The sequence below is a fragment of the Palaemon carinicauda genome, chromosome 28, assembly GCF_036898095.1.
Source record: "Palaemon carinicauda isolate YSFRI2023 chromosome 28, ASM3689809v2, whole genome shotgun sequence".
Lineage (NCBI taxonomy): Eukaryota > Metazoa > Arthropoda > Malacostraca > Decapoda > Palaemonidae > Palaemon > Palaemon carinicauda.
The window spans coordinates 19,528,346-19,551,508 of NC_090752.1; the positions used below are offsets into that span (position 1 = coordinate 19,528,346).

The 23,163-nt window shown below is 40.2% G+C and overlaps 1 protein-coding gene across 2 annotated transcripts in view; it reads left to right on the top strand.

Moving 5' to 3' along the window:
* The window catches only part of Pxn (Peroxidasin), a 425,335-nt gene that overhangs the window by 140,895 nt on the left and 261,277 nt on the right, over positions 1-23,163 (top strand). For both annotated transcript variants that reach the window (XM_068351797.1, XM_068351798.1), the window contains exon 14: positions 22,519-22,640. In XM_068351797.1, coding sequence (XP_068207898.1) covers positions 22,519-22,640 — 122 coding nt within the window. The remainder of the gene's footprint in view (positions 1-22,518; positions 22,641-23,163) is intronic.

The window sequence follows — 23,163 nt, forward strand, 5'->3', positions numbered from 1 at the left end:
ACATTTATTAATCACCATGGTGATTTTCACTCGAAGGTATTAATACCTATGCACCCGATGCACTGTTGAGTCCCAAAACAGTCCACTGTTCATCGCAGCACTAGACGACAGGTTTTATGACACTACCTGCCGCCACCACAAAGTGTTTTATCTCGTGCACTTGCTTCGCATAATGTTCATAGAAGACTCTGGATGATTTCCACCCCATGTATGAGCGGATCCTCTCAAAGTCCATGTGTTGAAAGAAATTCAACGAAGAAGCAATTTTCCTTGGATCGTGACCTGCGGGTGTGCTGTCAGGATCCGCTCTGCGAATAAAGTAGGTGAGTGTCGCTCTCAGTTGTCTTAGGGATAAGTTTGATCCTGAGGTTTCGCCTCGGAAGAGCTGTCCTTCCTTGAAGTCTGAAGTTCTTCGAAGATAGACCTTGAGACACTCTGCTGGGCATAGGGAGACATTTTCCTTCAGAGGGCAGATTCTCCAAGGACACCACCTTTTGGTGGGCATCTCATTTTTGGCGAGAAAGGCAGGATTAGGGAAGAGATTCAGTTCTTCTGTTTCCGGGAACTGAATTAGGCCTTCATTTCTGGATAAGGCCACTATTTCACTAACTTTAGCCCCTGAGGCTATAGCAAACAGAAATATAACTTTCTGTGTTAGATCCTTTAGGGTGCAATCCTCATTGTTCAGATTCGGATCATAGTGTAAGACTTTGTCCAACGACCATGTTATGGGCTTTGGAGAGGTTGCCGGTTTGAGTCTAGCGCATGCTTTTGGTATCTTATTAGAGATATCACCTGAGAGGTCGACCTGAAAGGCGTACAGAAGAGGTCTAGTCAAAGCTGACTTACACGCAGTTATTGTGGTGTAAGCCAGGCCTTGTTCCTGTAGGTGGATGAAGAAAGAAAGACAGAAGTCTATTGATATTTCTGTTGGTTTCCTTGCTTTCACAAAGGAAACCCACTTCTTCCAAGATGATTCATATTGTCTCCTAGTTGAAATTGACTTGTATTCTTCGATGAAGTCGATTTTGTCCTTTGAGATCCCAAACCTTTTCTTCACTGCTAGAGTAAGAAAATCATGAGATGTAGGTTGTTGGCTATCAAGGATGAAGTGTAGACAGTCGACTTCTGTACCAGTTGGGATAAAACTGGGTTGGGCAGAGGAAACAGCTTCCGTTTCAATTATAGAACTAGATGGAATCAATTGCTTCTGGGCCATTTGGTGGCCACTACTGCAGCTGTTCCTCTGAAGGATCTTAGCTTGTCGAGGACTTTTAGCAGGATATTGGTTGGTGGGAACAGGTAGATCCGATTCCATCTGTTCCAGTGTAGAGACATGGTGTCTATCGCTTCTGCTTGAGAATCCTCGTAAGGGACTAAATAACGAGGACATTTCTTGTTGTCGCTCGTTGCAAAGAAGTCGATCTGCAGTTCCGGGACTTTTTCCTAGAAGAAGGAGAATGAGTCTGCGTCTAGGGACCATTCTGTCTCTATCGGCTTTCGCCTGGATAGAGCGTCCGCTGTCACATTGCAGAACCCTTGAAGGTGAACTGCTGATAAGTGCCATATTTTCTTCCTTGCCAGGTAGAAGATGGCTAGCATCACAGGATTGATGTGAGGTGATCTCGAGCCTTGTCTATTCAGACATTTTACTATCACCTCGTTGTCCAAGACCAGTCTAATGTGGACTGCTCTGCGAGGGGATAGTTTCTTCAATGTTAGGAAGACTGCCATAGGCTACAAAATGTTGATGTGAAAAGTTTTAAACTGGTGCGACCAATTCCCTTACACTTTCCTTTCTTGCGAATGGCCTCCCCTTCCTTTCAGGGAGGCGTCTATGTGTATCACCACTGATGGTTGTGGTGGTTGCAAGGGAATTGTTCGTGCTAGGCTCATGGCTGTTGACCACGGCCTTAATAGCGTGCGCAATCGGGTCGGGGTCAACCTTAGTTGATCTCTTTGAGCGTTTCATGCATATCTCCTCCAGACTCTTGACGCATCCTTTAATCATGCTTTTAGCACAGGGTCTGTTACTGCTGCAAACTGGAGAGAGCCCAATACTCTTTCTCTTTGGCATCTTGAAATCCTCTTGTGTGTGATTAGTCTCTTGACAGATCCTGCTATCTCTCTCCTCTCCTTTAGTGGAATGGAGAGATGGCGTGACTGTAAGTTCCAATGGATTCCTAACCATTGAAACTTCTGAGCTGAAGAAAGGCGAGACTTCTTGTAGTTGATCTTGAAGCCTAGGTGCTCCAGGAACTGGATCACCTTTCCGGCCGCTGCAGACAAGTAGTCTTGGATGCTGCCCACACCAGCCAATCATCCAGGTATGATACTACCTGAATTCCTTCAGAACGTAGTTGTTGGACGATTGTACCTACTAGCTTTGTGAATATCCTTGGGGCTATATTTAGTCCAAAGGGTATGGCTGTGAAGACATATTTTGTCCTCTGTATCTTGAATCCTAGGTAGGAGGAGAGGGGGCGACTGACTGGTAGGTTCCAGTAAGCATCTGCCAGGTCTATTGAGACTGTGTATGCCCCTTTTGGTAGAAGGGTCCTTATGTGTTGCAAGGTAAGCATCCGGAACTTGTTATTCTGGATGAACTTATTGAGTGGAGACAAGTCTAGAATGACTCTGAGTTTGTCCGAGTCTTTCTTGGGAACACAGAACAGCCTTCCTTGGAATCTTATGGACTTCACTTTCCTTATTACCTTCTTGTTCAAGAGTTCTGAGGTATATTCTTCCAACAAATGGGTGGAGTGTTGGAAGAATTCTGGAAAAGTGGAATCTTGTTCCAATTCCAACCGAGTCCATTCGTGATTAGGCTGTGGGCCCAGGGATTGAAGGTCCAACGATCGCGAAAGGGAAACAGTCTGCCTCCTACCTGGAACCTCTCATTGTTTAGAGGTTCCGGAGGATTTGTTTCCGTGACCGCGTCCTCCCCTACCCCTTGAGGAGTTTCCGGAGGAGCCTGTTTTTGGGCCTTTACCTTTGTAGGGCCGAAAGGTGGTCGTGTGCCTCTCAAAACCTAGGTTGAACACAGGTGACTGGGCCACCAGCTGCTGAGGGACCATCTGAAAGGTGGTTTGCGGATGGGTTTCCATTTGAGGCACTGTGGCCATGGTCACGGCTGGAAGGTGGGCAGATCTACGTGATTTCTTTGCTTTTCTGCTCTTAGGCTGGGGACCACTCTCTGAGGATGATTTCCTTTTGGAAGACATGCCCCACTTTTGGAGAAGGTTCCTATTCTCTGTGGCGGCTTTGGCAATGATTTCTTGGACCACTTCTTGTGGGAAGAGGTCTTTGCCCAAGATGCATGACAAGATCAGCTTTCTGGGTTCGTGTTTTACCGTTGCTGCGGCAAACACATGCTCTCTACAGGTCCTCCTTGACCTGACGAAGGCATATAAGTCCTTCACAAGGGTAGACCATGTACATGTCTGGGGCATTGGTTAGGCCTGCACACATTTCAAGGCAGTTCTGATGAGACAAGGAAGCGTCAAGTCTTTCTTTTTTCTCCTGTTCCCGTCTCAAAAGATGGTCTGGCAATTTTGGAAGGTTCTCATTGAACTGTTGGCCTGGTATCTCCGGGTCCAACTTGGAGACGGAGAAGGTTAGATGGACTTCTTTCCACTTCTCCTCGCAGGTAGGTATGGCTAAAGATAATGGCTTGCATTCCTCTAGGACTGGGCAAGGTTGGCCCTCTTCGACTGCTTTCATGACACAGTCAAGTACTTTCACCGAAAAGGGAAAAGCTCTGGAGGAAAGAGCAATAAAGGCTGGGAGCCTCTTGCTCAATGCGGAGACTTTGGAGTTGGTATATCCGGCTTCTTTCAGGGTCTTCGTTAGGATAGCTTGAGCCTTGTCATGCTCGAAGACAATGACTTCCTTAGGTACCGTCTCCTCGCCTGATACAGGTTCATCTCGCAGTCTCACGTAGCAATCTGGGTATGCCGAAAAGCTGGTCCAAAATTGAAGATATTCAAGGGGTTTTGCCCCAACTTCTCGGAGATATAAAGCTTTCCATTCATCATGGGCATGTGCTCCATATACCTCCAGGGGTTGGTTTCGGAGCAGTGAGGGAGAACAGATACTCTAAGGGGCTTAGTAGAGCCCCTGGAAGCACCAGGTTGTTCCCCGTCCTGTACCTCTCTCTCCGTCTCTTTGAGATCTTGTTTAGTCTCCTCTTGTTCCTTCTGGAACATTGCCAACATTTGCTGGATCGACTCTAGGAGCGCCCCGCTCCTGTCGACCTGTGTAGTCAGTTGGGGAGTTGGGGCTGAAGAGGTTGACGGCATAGGTTGATATTACGGCACAGTGAATTGGGGGTCCTCAGTCACCGTCGAAATGGATCCTTCTTCTTCCGTGGGTGGTTGAACCACTTCTTCTTCAGGGCCTTCTTGCAGTAGGTCCTGTTCAGTGTCGGTGGACACCTCCAACATCCGTTCTTGGTGGATGTCCATGCCTTCCAGTGCCTTGTTGATGTCCGTATCCACTGTCAGGTAGATGAAGGGAGGCTGGACCTGTGCCTGAGGCACAGCCGCACTGGATTGAGCCTTAGGGAACAGAAGGCACCTTAGAGATTCATTAGGTAGGTAAGGTCCCGGAGAGTTCTTTTGGAACCTTCTTACCCACCTTCGAAGGGTTTCCCTTGCTGTGTCCTTTGACTCCGTGGTGTCAGGGATATCGACTCCAAAGCCGTTGGTCAGCAAGGTCTAGCAGTTGGAGCAACCCTTCGGGTCCCAGTACCTCAGGGATCCAGATACGATGCAGCAGGGGGCATGAGACCTGCACATCGTATGCCCACAAAAGTCCTTACTCTTGTGGTTGCAGAACATGACTGCACACTTCACCATTTCCTGTAAAGGAAAAAGGGTGAAATGAGTATTCAGTTGTTTATATCATTGATATAAAAGCATACTTTTAATAGTAATACTTACTATTATAATTAATAGCTTAGGATAGTAAGCTAGAAAGGAAATAGGAAAGAAACATATTTATGTTTCCTCTCCCAAGCAATAGCTGAGACCTCCGTCAATATTAATATTTAGATTCCTTATAAGGGAAAATACATGGTAGAACGACTCCCGTACGTAGAGCCAGAGTTAGTGAATATTCATACTAACTTCTCCACCTGTAGTATATTAATACTGAACGGTGTTTCATAAGTGTCCCGATAATCAAAGGCTTCATCAGGGTGTTGAGGGAATACTTCAACCTCAACATGTTATGCGGTCCCAACAATAGACTGTGATAGGATACACAGAGTATGTTCGAAATACTTATACTACTGTATAGTTGTATACTGTAGTTTTACCAACTACTGTATTGTTGTATACTGTAGTTTTACCCACTACTGTATTGTTGTATATTGTAGTTTTACTAACTACTGTATTGTTGTATACTGTAGTTTTACTGGTATACTACCGGGGTTAAGCTAGTGCCTGGCGGCACTAACTGATAGAGAGAGAGAAAGAATGGAAAGGAGGTTTTCCTATTATTATGGTTTAGCTCAATAAATGGAAGTGTAGGAGGGCTACTGCCGCCTACTGTCTCCTTGCCAAAATGAGATTTCTAATGGAAGGGGAGTTATGCATCTGATTCTAGCTTCCATCCAGCCACAGCTTTTGCCACCGGCTGTACTGCGGGTTGCAAGGTTTGTGGATGGCAGGCCAAGAGAGGACTGAAGAATTCTCAACAGTATAATGGGTTTCTCACCGGCAGCCGTCAGGGCCGGCTCAGTCTTTCCTCCCGGGGCATTCACCTCTGGTGAAGGAAGGACATAAGGAGGAAGTGGCCGAGGTGGCAACCTAACCGCCGCTGGTAGGGTCCCGGTCGGCAACATAGTCAACCCTGTCTGAATACCGGCAAAAGAATGTTTTGACGGCTAGGCTGAAACTAAAGAACAGATAGGGGAGGGAAAAGGGTCTTAAAGTTTACAAGGTAGAAAGGCGGCGGCAGGTATGCCACCTGCTTTCGGCTGTAAACTAAGGAAGCATGGCTTCCTGTGCCGCCGTCGTCGTGGGCGGCAGAGGAACAAAGATTCCCCTGTCGGCGACATTGTCGGCTGAAAGACGTAGACTTCTAGTTTACAGGGGAGAAAGGCGGCGGCAGGTATGCCGTCTACTTTCGGCTGTAAACTAAGGAAGCATGGCTTCCTGTGCCGCCGTCGTCGTGGGCGGCAGAGGAACAAAGATTCCCCTGTCGGCGACATTGTCGGCTGCAAGACTATACACCCTGAGCTACTGTCTTACTTCAAAGCCGGGATACTCGGCGGCAAAGAAGGTAGACGGTGTACGACTATCTATGTCAAGCTGGAGTTTACTACTTGGTGGCGATGACGAAAGATTGAGGTTGCCGCTTGTTATGTTGGCGCTCAGGGAGGGAGGAATGGTTTAGCCTCTTTTTCTGTATAAGAGAAAAATATCGAACCTTGTCCATAAATTCTAGGGGACATATATCCCCATCTGAATTAACAGGGAATGATACGATGAGGTTAAACAATGGGAATTACTTTACTAATGTATACATAACGAGTTAGGTTAGCCTAACTTCGGGGGGGACTGGGGCCAAGGTTGATACCACTGGGGTCCCCGCGGTATACTAAAGTAACTTCACATATCAGAAGAGGAAATATTATAATGTATGCAAAATCTTCACTAGTATAGTTTGCCTTACTAGCTAAAAAGTTTTCTTTTATAGCTAAATACTGGGAATGTCGCACTACTGACTAAATAAAATGCATTTATGACGTGCGACAGCGGCTCAAAATGGCCGCCTCCGGTGTTGGCTACGTTCCACCAAATACACTTAAATTATATGAATTTAACTGTGAGAAGGGAGCCTTAAAATTATAAACAGGAAAGATTAGGTACTCAACTTTCCAGAGGCTGAAGAGGATGGAAATTGCATGATAATATTACAAAATCAGTAACAGACACCGAGAGGAGCGTGGGAGCGCACTTAGCTTAAATGCTACAGATTAAAGGAATGGTGGGCCGTTTGTAGTACGGAGAGGAGGTCCACTGGGTACCTTGATAACGGCTCCCCTTTCGTTTGCCACTCTTCCCCCTCAAAGAGTTAAATCTATTAGGGGTGAAGATTGCTATGTGTCTTATCAAAAAATACGTCCCCTGATATTATGCGATATCCTTAAAGATATATTAAGGATACTCGTGCCAGGAGTTAGAATTCTTGAGACCTATGGTTAATTCTCTGGGAGTATCACTGTAGCAAATATCCCTTGGAAAGCTACCTAAAGGAACCTTCCATCAGGACAACATGACCGTGCCCAAAAATTTATTGCTTACTCTCATCATTCGGTACCATAGTAACCAATGTTCTAGTAAGTAGGCTTATATCCATTGAGTTGCAGTGTGAAAACTCTTCTGGCCACAATTGAGAATTCTCTGGTACACTTCCATCAGGATGTCATAGGTCGAGTCCCCCCCCCAAAAAAAAATTGATTTTTACATAGGAAAAATAAATTTTTGGGTGAGATAGCCGTGTTGTCCTGATGGCCCGCCCGTTACTTCTCTATCCCCTCCCATTTCTCAGTGTGGGACCTCGCATCATACAATGGCTGCTTCTGTAATGGTTCAACAGGAAACATATTAGTTGTAGCACATTGAGACCAGGAGTTGTAACAGGTCTACTGCATGCATATCCTACCCTCACCTTCCCTTCAAGACAAGGTTAATTCTATTCGTTGAAGGATAAGCATGGCTTGTTGTTAACCCTTTTACCCCCGGCTTACTTGGAAACTTCCGTGCTTTAAGCCCCAGGCATTTTCAGTTTTGAAGGGCTTTTCGACTTATTTTTTTCAAATCGCACCCACAGCCTCAATTTTCATCTTAGAGAAGTCAGATTGGTCTAATTTTTTTGGAAAAAGGTTGAAGTTTTCAATATAGTTATCAAAAGTATAAAGAAAATAATATAAATAGCCGCTATTGTTAGATGAAGTTGGGCGATGACGAAATTTTTTATATTCTTTCGTATACATTGCGATAAAGCACAGATGGGTCTTCTCACAGAAATCGTAAACATATACCATCTTATAGAAAATTTATTCAGCTATAAGATGGTGTATAATAGTTTGTAGTTAAAAGAAGAAAAACATGAAAAAAAAATAGTATACCCACAACAATTGTAAACCTAAATTTCCTTAGCGCAAGTAACGAAAATCGGAGATTGCAAAAGTTTCGTTCTATCAATCATACGTAACCTATATTTAGAGTAATTTTCTTTTTTTTTTTATTATTTTGAAGTAAATTAATTGAACTTTCTAATGACATATGCGAAAATAATGATAAAGCCATCTAAATAGTGGCTATCGTTAGGTGAAGTTAGGCGATGACGAAATGTTTTATGTTTTATCGTATACATTCCGATACAGCAAAGTAAGTTCTCCTCAAGGAGACTTCAAAATGATACCATATTATAGACAATTTATTCAGCTATAAAATTGTATATTAGAATTTGTAGTTAAACGAGAGGAAACATGGAAAAAAGTAGTAAACGTGCAAAAACTGAAAACCTAAATCTCGTTACTTGCGGTAAAGAAATTTGGGTTTACAGCTTTTACACATTTTATTATTTTTTTTCCTTATTCATTTCTTCTAACTACAAACTATTAGATACAATTTTATAGCTGAATAAATTGTCCATAAGATGGTATAATTTTCAAGTATCTGTAATGAGAATTCTCTGTTATTTATTGGAATGTATACGATAAAAAAAAAAAAAGTTTGTCATCGCCTAACTTCATCTAACAATACCCACTATTTACATTGCTTTATCCTTATTTTCACACATGCCATAAGAAAGTTCAATAAATTTTCTTCAAAAATAAAAAAAAAATAATAAAATTCCTCTAAGCATAGGTCAGTTATGACCGAAAGAAAGAAACTTTTACAATCTCCCTCTCTCTCTCTCTCTCTCTCTCTCCCTCTCTCTCTCTCTCTCTCTCTCTCTCTCTCTCAGCAAAGTCAGTTTCAAATATACACAGTGGCTGCCTAAAATAAATCGACGTATTTTCAAATGAATATGTATACGGTATATATATATATATATATATATATATATATATATATATATATATATATATATACTATATGTATTCCTATAGAATACTTGAAATAATATGAAAACATACATGCATAAACACAACACCAACCTTTCAAATCGTAGTTACATGTTTACCAGGTTGAGACAACAGTCGCAATTTCTTCCCTTGAGTTGCCATTAAACACAGAATTTTTCATACACACTGATCTTTCTTGACCATTAGGCATTTTATCCAACAAATGCCTTCACACATATAAAGAGGAATATTCTAAAAAGGTATAAAGCACTATCACTTATTAGAATAGGCTGTAAAAGCGCAAAATTGACGGATAACGCACGAAACACACCCTCCTTCCACAAAGTCAAGAGTTGAACTGAGACACACGGCTACGGGGTTGGTGGTCGGCGAGTCTCACCCACCCTGTCCTGCCTACCTCGCGCTGTGTCTTCATTCCCCGAAAAAAATATGAAATTTACTAAATGTTTCGGCAAAATAGAAATAAAAAACATACAAAAATAATTCTGATAAGCATAAAAGCTGCATGGCAACCCAAATCAGCTGCTTTGAGGCCTTTAAATCACAAGACGAGGAAATTTAAAAGTCTTTGTTTGTCCTGCCCAACAATGGCAGAGCGAGTCTTATTTTTCCCCGGGAGCAAGGATGACGACAAGAAATGAGAAATATACTCAAAGTTTCGGCAAAATAGCAACAAAAAATATACAAAAATAATCATGTTAGGCATAAATAAACGCATAACAACTAAAATCAGCTGCTTTCGGACCTTTAAATTCCGAGACACGGAGATTTTAAAGAGCGTTACGCTCATTCCGGGGAACTTCTTCCTCACGCCGTGGCGCAAGACGGTTACGCTCACTCCGGGGAACTTCTTCCTTACGCCGTGGCGCAAACGTAAACACATCGTTACCATGATAACGAAATCATTTTTAGTAATTACTCGTGTAAATAGCTATGAAACCTAAACAAACTGCATATGAAATACGAGCTGAATCTATAAAGAAAATTTATAGGTCAATCAAGACCCCAGTGGAGCCCAGGGAAACTTTTCATTCATCATTGTTGACACGATATCCAAGGAACAATCAAACAATAGTCACGCAGGAGTAATGATGACAATTTTTTGTAAAATTTGTATAAATGACTATGAAAAACCTCAAAAAATACAAGGAAAAATAATCTGATTGATAACAGAAAGTTTAAAGGTCCATCTTGACCTCTGTGGGGATCTGGCATTGTAAAACAATGAAAACATTGTGTTACCATGGCAACGGAACCATTTCACGTAATTATTCGATAATAATAGCTATGAAATCTAAAGCAAATGCACATAAAAGGTCAGCTGTTTCCTTTACATAAAATTTAAAGGTCATTCATGACCCCTGTGGGCCTCAGAGAACTTTTTATTCACATTACATTGATGATAAGATGTCGAAGGAACAACGAAACCACACTCTTGCACTGGTAACAGTGCCCTATTTTCGTAATATTTGTGTAAATATCTCTGCAACCTAAAATAACTGCACAGGAAATATCAGCTGATTCTTCAAAGAAAATTTAAAGGTCCATCTTGACCCTTGTTGGGCCCAGAGAAACTTTTTATTCATGTTACATTGATGACAAGACATCGAAGGAACAACATCACAACAGTAAAGCGTTGTATTTCAAATACAACGCCTGCCAAGACCTGTTATCTACGCATAAGTATAGAAAACGTACCCGTACGTCCATGGGGGTAAAGGGATGGCTTATGAGGTACGTACCCGTACGTCCTTTGGGGGTAAAAGGGTTAACATTTCCTTGATTTATACATGATATCTCCCGGGATATTCACTCTGGAGGTCAGAACTCCATTGATACCTTTAAGGTAAATTTCTCTGGTATCTGGTATATCACTCGAAGGAATATCAAAAGTAGAAGGTGCCAATGAGGAACTTCCATCAGGATGACATAGCTCAATCCCAAAAATAGATTTTTCCTACGTCAAAATCTGTTTTATAGATTTTTTATTTTTTGTAGGCGCTTGTTATCACAACTTAAAAAGATGCTACAGCTAGTCAACGATCAAATTGCATGGGCAATAATGTTGTGATTTGTGGCACATACATTATTTCCGTAAGTAGGCTCAGACTCGTTTTCAAACGTTTACGTGGTGGCAAAAGAATTTACACATCCGTGACCACACACAAGCATGCGCATGCTAGCAAGCGATCTTTCTTCTGACAAGAACTATAGACCATCTTGCAATTAGAATTCCATTCTAATAAATCATTAGTGTTGATGCCTATATCCATTACGGGAAATCAGGTTATGCATAACCCTTCTACCTTCCCACAACCAGACATGAGTGGTATACCCACAAGTAGAATCTGCCTTCATCCCATGCATGTCCCTCCGAACTTTCTGATCAAAGGTCTTAGATTTAAGCAGATCAGAAAAAAAGAAATACAAACGTTTTCGTTGTTTATAGGAAGGAAGAGGTCTCGATTGCAAACGTTTATCAACCTTTTCCAATCGAGTTCCCTCCCCAGTTTATTACTGATTCGTAGATGGACTTAAGCATATGTTCCGTTTGAAAGGAATTGTGTGTGATCGGTCGTTACCGAACAAAGTCTTGCCTTACAGCGATTGCTAAGGCGATTCGCTGTGTTAACATCTTCTAGAGGGTACAATACTGGGTACCCTGGGTTACCAATCTGTAAGCATACGTACTCGGCCAACTCCCATTTTATTAGAGGCAGTTGGAGGACATGATTCTTATCCCCCTCCTTCATAGCAGGTGCGTGCAACAGTTTGCTTACAACTGGTTGCGTGTCTTAACATCAACTTATGATGCTACATGCTACACAGTCTTTCGGCCCTCAGTAGTAACCGAGGAGAATTTACTTTCTCTTGAGAGTCAAGGTCTACTGTTCCACCCAATGGAATTTGGTAACCCTTGGGGGGGGGGGCAGAAGTCACAATCCCTGGAAATTGTTGACTACTCTACTGGTTAATTGATTAACGGTACCCACCAGGCAGCTGCAGGAGACAGGTCGTGCAAAATTGCTCAGTTCCATCCTACTTGCGCGTGAACACAGACCCGAGTTTCACAAAGAAATGTTCCACAATGGTGGGAACCCATTCACCGAGCAATAGTGAAGAGAGTGGGCAAGTTGCTTCGCCTGACGGAGGGTTGCATGCGATCTGGTGGAAGTGGATTCTTCACAAGGACCAAATCTCGGTCAGTCTTCACACTCAAAAAGGAATACATCCTCCTCAGATCCCATATCAACGGACAAGTATTGCTCAGCATGGTGCAGCCTACCGCCTAGTGAGGTAGGCAGGTGAGATTCTCTACTTGACTAATAGTGGTTCTTCACTCCTGCTATGCGTAGTGCTCCATTGGTCGAGTCATTCTTTCAAGACCCACACACATAAGGAGGTTTGTCAAGAATAAAGGCGAGTTCTACCTCACGAGCGCATGCAGGGAGGCTTATGCACACAGGCAGACTACACCTTACCTGGGTGAGCTGAGAGAGAGCACATGTCAGTGCTCTCTATCAACTCTTGACTCGCCAATGCGCACAGTCCCCTCGCAAGTGTGCACAGGTAGATCTATTGTCTGTTAGAACTGTGAAAGGCACACAATCCCAGCCAGCACGCTTCTCCAACTCTCGTTTCGTGAGCACTCGCTTCCATCAGGAAAAACTGGAATAGGTGTGCATGCCAGCATACTTTACCAGCTCTCGTATTACCATCGTCCTCCATGTAGTTGGTATACTTCGCAAAGATATATGGCTTTTGCAAGGGAAAGTACCGTCTCCTTCGCAGACTAATTATCCTCATATAGTTCCTTTTTCGGTTAAGACCTCACTCGGCAAGGTCTTTCTGTCTGAGAATCAAGTACCATCCAAGGATAGGATAAAGAGACCGAGAGAGATGTCCTAAAGCTTTCTCTAGCGACAAATCGCCAGCACATCACTGGCCAAGCTGCTGGGGCATATAACTTCTCTTGAGTAGTTAGACCCCACAGCTGTCTCCGCATTTGGTCTCTACAGTGGCAGCTGTAGACCTTTTGGTCTCAGCACATAGACCCACCAAGTACCCGAGTACCCTAGTACTGGTGGGACCCAAGCAGAAGAGGAGTAAACTCTCTCCTTCCCCAGATTTGTTCCTCTTCACAGACACATTAAAAAAAGGATGGGGGACTCATCTGTTACACCTGACAACATCCGGGCTTCGGTCTGAATCCGAAAGGTGGTACTGCATAAATATCCTGGAAATGAAAGCAGCCTACCTGGTCCTCAAGCACCTCCATTGGCTCCTTTCAGGACATTATGTAGTGTTGATGAGCGACAATGCTACAGTAGTGTCCCACATAGAAAAACAAGGAGATACCTTTTCGCAGCAACTATGCCAGCTAGCTATGAAAATCCTCAGATGGATGGAAGACATTTGGTAGCTTTAACAGCCCGCTTGATCCCAGGCAAGAAGAACGTGCTGGCGGACAATCTGAGCAGCAAGATTCAGATAGTTTGCTCCAAATGGCCCTTGAATCAACAGATAGCCAAAAAAGTCTCTACCTTGGGGGGTTCGCCGACAATCTGCCTGTTCGCGACATCACTCAACCAGAAACATCCGGTGTATCGCTCACCAGTACTGGACCCACAAGCATTCTGGCAGGTTACTTTCCAACACTCATTGGACAGGATGGACGTATATGCATTGACGTATATTGAATAAGATAAGGGCATCGCATTATCTAGCAGTGACCTTCAGAGCTTCACATGCAGAATGGTTTACAGACCTTCTCTATCTGCTCACAGAGGTACTGATAGAGCTCCCTTCACTTACCGAGCGACTAAGACAACCACACGGAAAGATATTCCATCAAGCGATACCATCGCTACGTCTTCACGCCTAGAAGTTCTCCAGTAACTACTCGCAAAGAGAGGCTTTACAAAGCCAATTGCTAGGCGCATGGCAGGATATCTCCAGGAGTCATTGTCTGCAGTGTATCAGGCAAAGTGGTCCATGTTTTGTGGATGGTGTTGGGGAAGGGGTATCTCTCCTCTCAGTGCCTCTATCCCATCAGTAGCTGGGTTTTTACTGTACCTCAGGGAGGAAAAACTCTATTCAGTTTCGGCAGTGAAAGGCTTTTGTTCAGCCCTGAACATTGTCTTCGAACTGAATGGAGTTAACTTTCCCTCCTTGATGGAGTTGTTACTCTCTATACAGAAATTTGAGCATTCCTGCCCTCGGTTGGAAGTTAGACCCCCTCATTGGAACGTTGTCAAGATCTTATGTCCATGGAAAGGAACTCTTCATGAGCCTTTCTGTCAAGCCTTAGACAAAGGCTTGACTTTAAAGACGGCTTCTCTTCTAGCCATGGGCTCTGTGAAGAGAGTCAGCGAGTTGCATGGTCTCTCTTATGACGTTGCCTATTCAAGGGGATTGGGGCAGGTCACTCTCAATTTTGTCCTTGAGTTTGTTGCTAGGACTTAAAATCTGTGTGTAGCGGATCCCAGATTTGGGCCCTTTCAGGAAGAGAGTCTCCATTAGGTAACAGACGATCCTGATCAACTGTTACTATGCCCCATAAAGACATTGAGGTTACATTTCAAAAGAACATTAAGAGCTTGACCCCAGATCAACTGGCTCTTCGTTAGCATGTGGAAGACAAAGAAGAGAATCACAAAAAACTCAATCTCCTCATGGATCAGTTGAGTGACAGAAAGGGCACTGTCTTCAGACCCCTCGCCGTCCAATAGATGCCCCATGCACTAGATGTTAGGGGAATAAGAACGTACCTGGCATTTCGTAAGAATTTTTTTGTGCAGCAGGTACTTCAAGTGGTCAGGTGGAAACATCAAACAATGTTCACTGCCCACTACTTGCAAGATATAAACCACAGGAGCCTAGACACATTCTCAATAGGTCCTGTGGTGGGTGCTCAAAACGGGGTCTAATACACCCCAGCTCCCTTGTAGGACAAGAAGAGTTGTTGTAGGGCAGATGTTACCCGCGAGTAAGTATAGGGGGAATGTGAGAGTGACTGGCCACTTCCCACTTCATCCTTCCCTCTTTTGAGGTACAGCATCTGAGGAACTTAGTACAGCTGACCTCGACTATCTATGGGTGAGCATCATGCTCTTTGGGCAACCTGATATATGTGTATTTATTTGTTATTTCCCCATCTTCCAGTCAAGGAGTCGGAAAAGATTGAGATTTAGTAAAGGGCTCAGCCCAGCTCTAGGTTAAATTAAATATTCAGGGACATTCTTTATTTCCAGCACTGATTAAGGTGCAAGGGTCCCTCAAGGTCAACCTGTACGGAGCACAAAATGCCACCCCGGGACAGTTACCAGCCAATTGGTTGCGGACTTCCACCCACCTAAAGGTGAGTCACCACAGTAAAGAGCAAAAGGTTTGTATGTTGCACTGGAACAAATGACAAAGTTGGAAATGTTTGTATTTTCCAAGCAATACAAACCTGGAGCTCTTTATACATACTGTACTCACTAGCACTTACCTCCGAAGAGTCCTGCTGCAATTGTAAAAGTGACGGTTAGTCGGTAGTGCTGGTATGCTTGGGGGACTGCCCTACCCCGCTCCTCCTCTAACTAGCAGTGGGTAATTGCACCCATGCGAAAAAACTTATTGGCTGGTTTCAGATTTGTCAAAATAAATACTCCACAGTAAAGAGCTTCAAGTTTGTATTGTTAAGAAAAATACAAATTATTTCCTAATTGGTCATATCTATTCCAATATCTCTCTGATGGATCACTTTTTTTTACCATATGGTAGGGGCATCGATAATACAGACCATATTCTATTGTTTGCTACTGAATTGAAATTGGATGATCTATCAGCGAGTAATATATGGTCCTGTGATTGAACATTCAAAACTTTCTCAAATCTCTGGACCCAGCTATTCATGGCTCAATTTGTTATTAAAGAGAGGTGTTTACAGCATCTTTTTTATCTGTTGTCTAATAAACAAGAGGCCATCTACCTAAGACTTTTTATGCTATTCTTGATTTTCATCTAAACAGTAATCCAGTTCAATGTATTATAGATTTCAATCTAGCCTTGCACAATGCTTTCAGGTATTTCAGGATTTTTGCTTCCTTTTGATCAGTCCCGGTGGGGTAAGGTTTACAAACTAGCAAAACCCTACAGTACAACACTAATTCTTTTTTTTAGCAATAAAAGTAAAATATTTTAGTGCTTTGGCATTTTTACACAGTCAGGATGTTGTTGATGCTTCTCAAATGCTTTGGGAAGACAAAGATATATAGAATTAATTTCATATTTTGAACAAACATACAGACAAGCCTTGCTTTTCGCGAGGTTATTCCTCACAATTTTGCTATTAAATAAAAGCATATATTTGCTGGTTCACGATAAGTATTCTTACGGCCAATGATTTAAAATCAACCGAACTTCTTTGCACAGCACAACACCACATCTCTCAGTCACTCAGCTTCAGTCTTGCATCATATATCCTCGCGTGTGCACTTAGATTCAAAAGTCCGCCGACACTCTGGGAGAATCGCTCGTCAGGGGTCTTTAGTGTTACTATGACAAAACAAATAAAAATTTGGTCTTCTTACTACTTCTTAGGAAATGGGCGGAGCCTTGTCCAACCACAGCGAATGCTTAAACATATTACAAATCAAGTTGCCATTTTTAATACTGTAGTATCATTTGTCTCTCGCGTATTCACTACAAATACACAAAACACACACACACACACACACACATATATATATATATATATATATATATATATATATATATATATATATATATATATATATATATACATATAAAACAAGCGAATTAAAGGTCCTGTGATAAAGTTTAAATTAGCAACACAGCAAAGATTTTACTGTATACATTTAAAATTTTAGTTTAAATGTCAATGTTAACCGTTCTTGGCCACGAATACGGGAGGTGAGACGGCAAAATTCATCGAAAAGGAAGGTAAAAAAGTGGATGAATAAACGGCAAGTGGTTCGCGAACTAAAGACTGAGATGGCACTTCCCCTTGAATCTGAATGAATTGGGAAATATTTTCCTGTATAGTATCCTTATGTATTACAAAATGTTCCTATCTATGAATATCTAAAGGCTGATGAAAGTCTTTAGCAATCAATATAGCATTTTAAAAATACCAATGAGTTTTTAGAAGCATAATACAATAATTTTTACTGGAAACATTGTAATATCAAGTAAAAATTTCTTTTGATATGCATGAATGTCTATAAATCAAATTATATGGTGACCAATTACTATATTAACTACTGTAATCTCTCTCTCTCTCTCTCTCTCTCTCTCTCTCTCTCTCTCTGAATGTCCTCAAGGCCCGTCTGTATAACTCATTTATGGTGTTTTTATGAATATTTTACAGCATCGAGCCATAACTGAAACTTGAACAAAACTAATGCCGCATCTCCGAACAATCTAATGTAGCTGTTAACGGAAGGAATTATTAAGCTATGATATTTCATTAATTTTTACATGCTTTACAGATTCTATATATATATATATATATATATATATATATATATATATATATATATGTATATATATATATATATATATATATATATATATATATACATATATATATGAATTTATATATATATATATATATATATATATATATATATATATATATATATATATATAGATATATATATATATATATATATATATATAGATATATATATATATATATATATATATATATATATATATATATATATATATATGTTTGTGTGTGTGTTTTGTGTACTTATATTGGATAGTTGAGATGTCAAATGATACCACTGTATGAAATATGGCAACTAGATTTTTAATGTTTTCCAGCGTTCGCTGAGGTTGGACAAAGCTCTGCCTATTTCCTAAGAAGTAATAAAAAACTAGAGACTTCTGGCGAACGAATCCTCCTGAGTGTCGACGGACTTTTGAATCTAAGTGAACATCTCCCGGTTGAGTCCTTTTTGTGCTGAATCATGTTTAGATGTAAAAAACCTGAACATATCCCGTGAACTTTTATTGGTTTTAATATAAAATGTGATATGTACATTACGGTACCTCATGCACAAAACATTAGAGGGCTCAAAGAGTTGCATCATGCTTCAGACTTATTTTGTAGAACTTCATACATAATTGGTTGGTCGTGTGGAGATTTTTTAAGTGTTGAGGGGAACTTGTTAGTCCAGGTAAATCTTCCTACATCAGTTCCTAAAAGATCAACAGGGGAGGATAAGGAGCACTATCGCTCAGGGCACAAACACCCTATTAATAACTTTCATGACATAGTTCACTAACCATCACTCAAATGCAAAGAACTGTACTCTGTCCAAAGGCCTAAAAACTCCACTCGTGAAATAAAAGTAATTTGATGACCTACTCTAGCTTTGTCAGGTCTAAGGTCATCTACACTCTTAGGCTCTGTTTCGGCTCCATCCCAGGGACCACAGTGAGGTGCTGGACAGGAATCTTACGTTAAGTAATTATTGAGACAATAGCAAAAAATGGGAGCAGTGATGTAAAGTAAAGTTAAAGATATGGATCTTTACCTTCAAAGCAGATAGATTCAATACTAAGTCACTTGCTAACACACTTATTTCAAGTTACTTACTCCTTTCAAAATATCGGGCATACTGTCGCAAGATTAAATATTCACAATAGACATAATCAAATAAATGGAGGAGTAGAAATACGACGAGGTTTAATTAACCTAATCTTGATTTGTGATACAAATTTACATTAAAGGAAACGGACATCTGAACAAAAAGTAAAAGTATCAAAACAAAATGTAATAAAAAGAAATGCAAAAAAATAATGAAAAATATGGTTGCTTGAGAATTGAAATTTGGACGGACACGTGGCCCGATGACTCTGAAACTGCTAGTCTCGAAAGAAAAAATGATATACAAAAACTGTACACACAATCCCACCGCACAGAACCAGAAATATGTAACAGCCAGTTAAACCTTAATTAAGCAAAAATTAATCTAAGCTAAAAATGGGGGAGAAACTAAGTGGCCACGTATTTTTACCTGCACTCCTTGAAAGACAGTCCTTGTCCTTAAATGGCTGTTGACCGAATAGTTGCAGTTTGCACAATGCACCCTTGACTGGCCCACCCCTGGAATCGTCAGTTTTGGCATATATGGTTTACCAGGCTCGTTTTCTTCCCTATTTTCACTCGGCAGGTCCTGGTGTGAGAAGAGCTTTGGGGTGGGGTTGGGGGTGAGCCACAGGTGCAGAGATTGACTGACCAGGTCAGTCAGCCGGTCACAACAATGGCTTCTGAACGAATGGGTCGACGCTTGGGTCTTGAGGGTTCACCTGGCTTCACCTTCAAAAACTGGTATGGGTCATAATGCGTGAGTAACCCAGTGGAGGTGCCATATCGGGCAATATATTGTCGTAAGGAGTGCATAGGAGGCAGCATTTTGTACAAAATACTTAGAGAAATCTTGCTGCTCTAAGGGAGTTTACATACAATAATCCTACCTATTCCGGCATGCTAAGAAATTCATAGTTTAAAGCAGAAATTAGCAATGGGCTGGTGCAATGGGCATACATCTTGGAATTAACAAACCTTAATTGGTACTGAGAAATATAAGCTGCATTTAAGTCAGCAGCATTAAAATTATATTCAAAACCAGTTAATAATTTATCTCAACTCACATAGTTTGAGGAAAGAACCAGCTTACGCCGGCGCAAGGCTTTTGCTGTGGGTTTCTACGCTGTGACGTCACGAGCTTAGCGTACGCTATTGTCAATAAGTTTATTTAGTTTAGAATAGTTCTCCTGATGTTTTGGTAAAGAAAACTTAATGTAAGAGAAAACATTTAAGGGGTAGCTACCTTATTAGGAGAGAGCCTAAAATACAAAAGGAAGAGGAAGAGTGAAGAAAAATTCGTCACAGGTCGTGTTATCCTGACACATTTAATTTTAATTTTTTCATACTTGTGTATAATAACCTAGTGTTATTGCTATATTAGCAACTGTACTGTATACAAAATACTACCATATTTTACAGTAGTAATGTAGATGTAGGTTACATACACAGTGAGTTTGAACTGCGCAAGTCGACCAGCCGGAAACAGTGAACAATTACAAATGTTACCTCAGCTAATTAAGCTGAAGTGATAGTACTGTACATATATTACAGTAATATACACTACAGCATAAGCGAGTTTGTGTACTGTGCCGTATTCTTTCCGTGTGCAGTACTGTACTTGGTACACGAGTGTACATGTACTGTACATTTACTGAAATGTGATCATACAGGAATACAATACTTCTACTGCTATAGAAACCAAGTAAAAACAATATTAGTGAGTACAATGGGTTACTTTGCGTGTTAGTCGACCGCACTTAGGCAATGGTCAGTGAGTTGGTAGGTTAGGACTTAACCCATCCTAGGGCACAAGTATTTATGGGTTCTTACTTTTCACGGTAGTCTGTTACCTAAACCCCCGCGTAAAGAAAGGGTTAACTGTGCATTGGTTTTCAGCGCGGAAGAGAGGAAAGAAGACAAAGATCCCTTTGCCAGATAAAGATCTGGAGTGTACATGAAAGTACTCTAAATGATGAACCAAGAGCAAACATTCACATAGAATCTTTTAACAGTGCTTAAAGAGTCTCTTACACATATTCATCCAAATTTGTGGGTATTTTGTTCTGCACTGCAAATAGAGGAGGCTTTTATAAACACAAAAATAGTTCACAAAAAGGAAATGTCTAGAAATGAATGACTTGAAAATCTAGTTGAAAATTATTACTATTCTGCATTATTGAATTTCTGAAAGGTATTGCCCGTAGCTTTTATCAAAAAGTAATAGGCATTATTATTGATTTGCATATTATGTTTAATCTGATTGTATCCTAAGAATTATATTAGAAATATATTGAACTAAATTTAAGGATAAATTTCATATGACTTTATCTGTTTTCTATATTCCTTTAACTTAGAAGTTTTAGACTAAAACAATCCGATTACAAATTACAGTAGAATAATTTGATAGAAGAAAAATATTATTAATACATTACAAATAAATGATAAATAACAAATAATGAGTAAACAAAAAATCAAGAAATGCAATTATATGATTGAGTGAAAACCTGTATTCGAATTATTCAATGATATTCTTTTAGAAATTTCATTATTTTCGTGTTTGGAATCTTCATGGATGGAATTTTCCTTGGATGGAATTTTGATGGGGATATTTTTGCGGGTAATTTTTTTTTTTCTATGCAATTTACATAGTACTACTTCTTTAGGTTTCCTTTCAATCAGCTGCTAAGAGGTTTGTAACATCATAACATGATTTTTACTTTGATTTTTAAAAAATTTCTCTAATTCTATATTATGCTGTAGTGGAGGGAAATTAATCGTATTAACAAGTATTTTCTTTCGTGAAAATAGCAGTTTCAAGAATGTTATACTTTAAAGCCTACTCAGATTACTAATCGGAAAAGATATTGTTTGCTTATCACTACAAGCTGGGAAGTTTTCAAAGGACTGATATTCTTTCATCCTTCATTGGTAAATAAGTTTTGAACAACTTCATTGTGAAAACATTTACAAGATTTTATGCCTTTTTAGAAATATATAAGTTTGTTACCTGTAACCAGAAAATTTGTTTGTGAGAAACAATTATTTTTTTCACTTCATGTTGCAGGGACAAAAATATTTCAACATTCTCATTGTTGCTGTTTTTTTTTTCTTTTTTTTTTGAGCTTGAGGAACATTTTTACATTGAACGATATTGGTAAATATCTATTGGAATGGTAATAACTAATCTATTACTCATACGAAGATCTAGCCAGAATAGATTAAATCTTGTTTCATATTGCTTGAAATCTCACATCAAATAAAAATGATCTAATTGATTGAAAATGGAAACGACAAATTAGTTTTGCTGTTAATTTCAAATATCTCCTTACATATTCTAAAGCCTGGTTTCCCAACCCATCCCCAGTCATTTTCATTTACCCAGGAATTACATGTAGAATTTTATTTGTCAGGTCGTCTTAGTCCTGCATCTCATATCCTGTTGATAAATTCTGTTTTGGCATTGAACAGTAAGAAATGTATTAGGAGATTAGTGGGGGTTATTTACTGCAGTCGTTGCAATGCCAATTCTGATGTGGGATCTTTGCCAACTGTAAATTAGGATGACAGATGATGCTGAAGATTATTCTCTGTTCAGAACCATATATTTTTGTCATAAGTAATACTTTTCTGATAAAATGGAACAATATGTGTACTTTACATAATAAAAACCTAGTCCCCAAATTGGTGGTCCTGATAATTATATTTTATTCTGTCAAGCTTCAAACAGTGTAAGTACAGTGTACTGTATTGCAGTTTACTACTAACAATGTCTTCTGCCCCTAAAATGTTGTCTATTCTTTAGGATTGAAGCTGATGGTTCACTGTATGTATACAACATTACCGAAGATGATGATGGTATATATGAATGCAGTGCTGAAAATCATGTTGGCTTTGCAACAGCACGTGCCAGAATGACTGTTCAAGGTAAATATTTCTTAATTCATGTATTTTAGCAAAAATCATCACAGGATAGTTTTTTCGGCTAACTCTTCGCCTGATTTAATATGAGTTTTTCTAATAAAAACCATTGCATAATTCAGCCTTAGGCTTTGTTTTAAAGTGAGAAATTATATAATTCAATATCACCTTAACAGGTGAGAGATTCTATTCAAGTGGTGTATGACCTCATACCTGGCTTCCTATCATTTGGTATGTAACTTTCTTATGGAGGGAGGATAGTCGTCAGTTTAAGCCATTGGTTTGTATTTTTATTACAATATTTATTTCCAAAGTGTTTTTTAATGTACAATGAGTAAACCATTGATTTATGTATAATACTATCTATTTAATTTAAAAAGATAATGGTAATACAGAGTTGTTTTCTTACTTGCATGACATGTGTAGATATGTCATGATTTTACCTTGATCGAGGAGGCATTCTCATTCAGAATCGGGAACAAGTGTTAGGCCCTATGAGTTTCATAGGGTAACTAAAAAACTGGTAAAT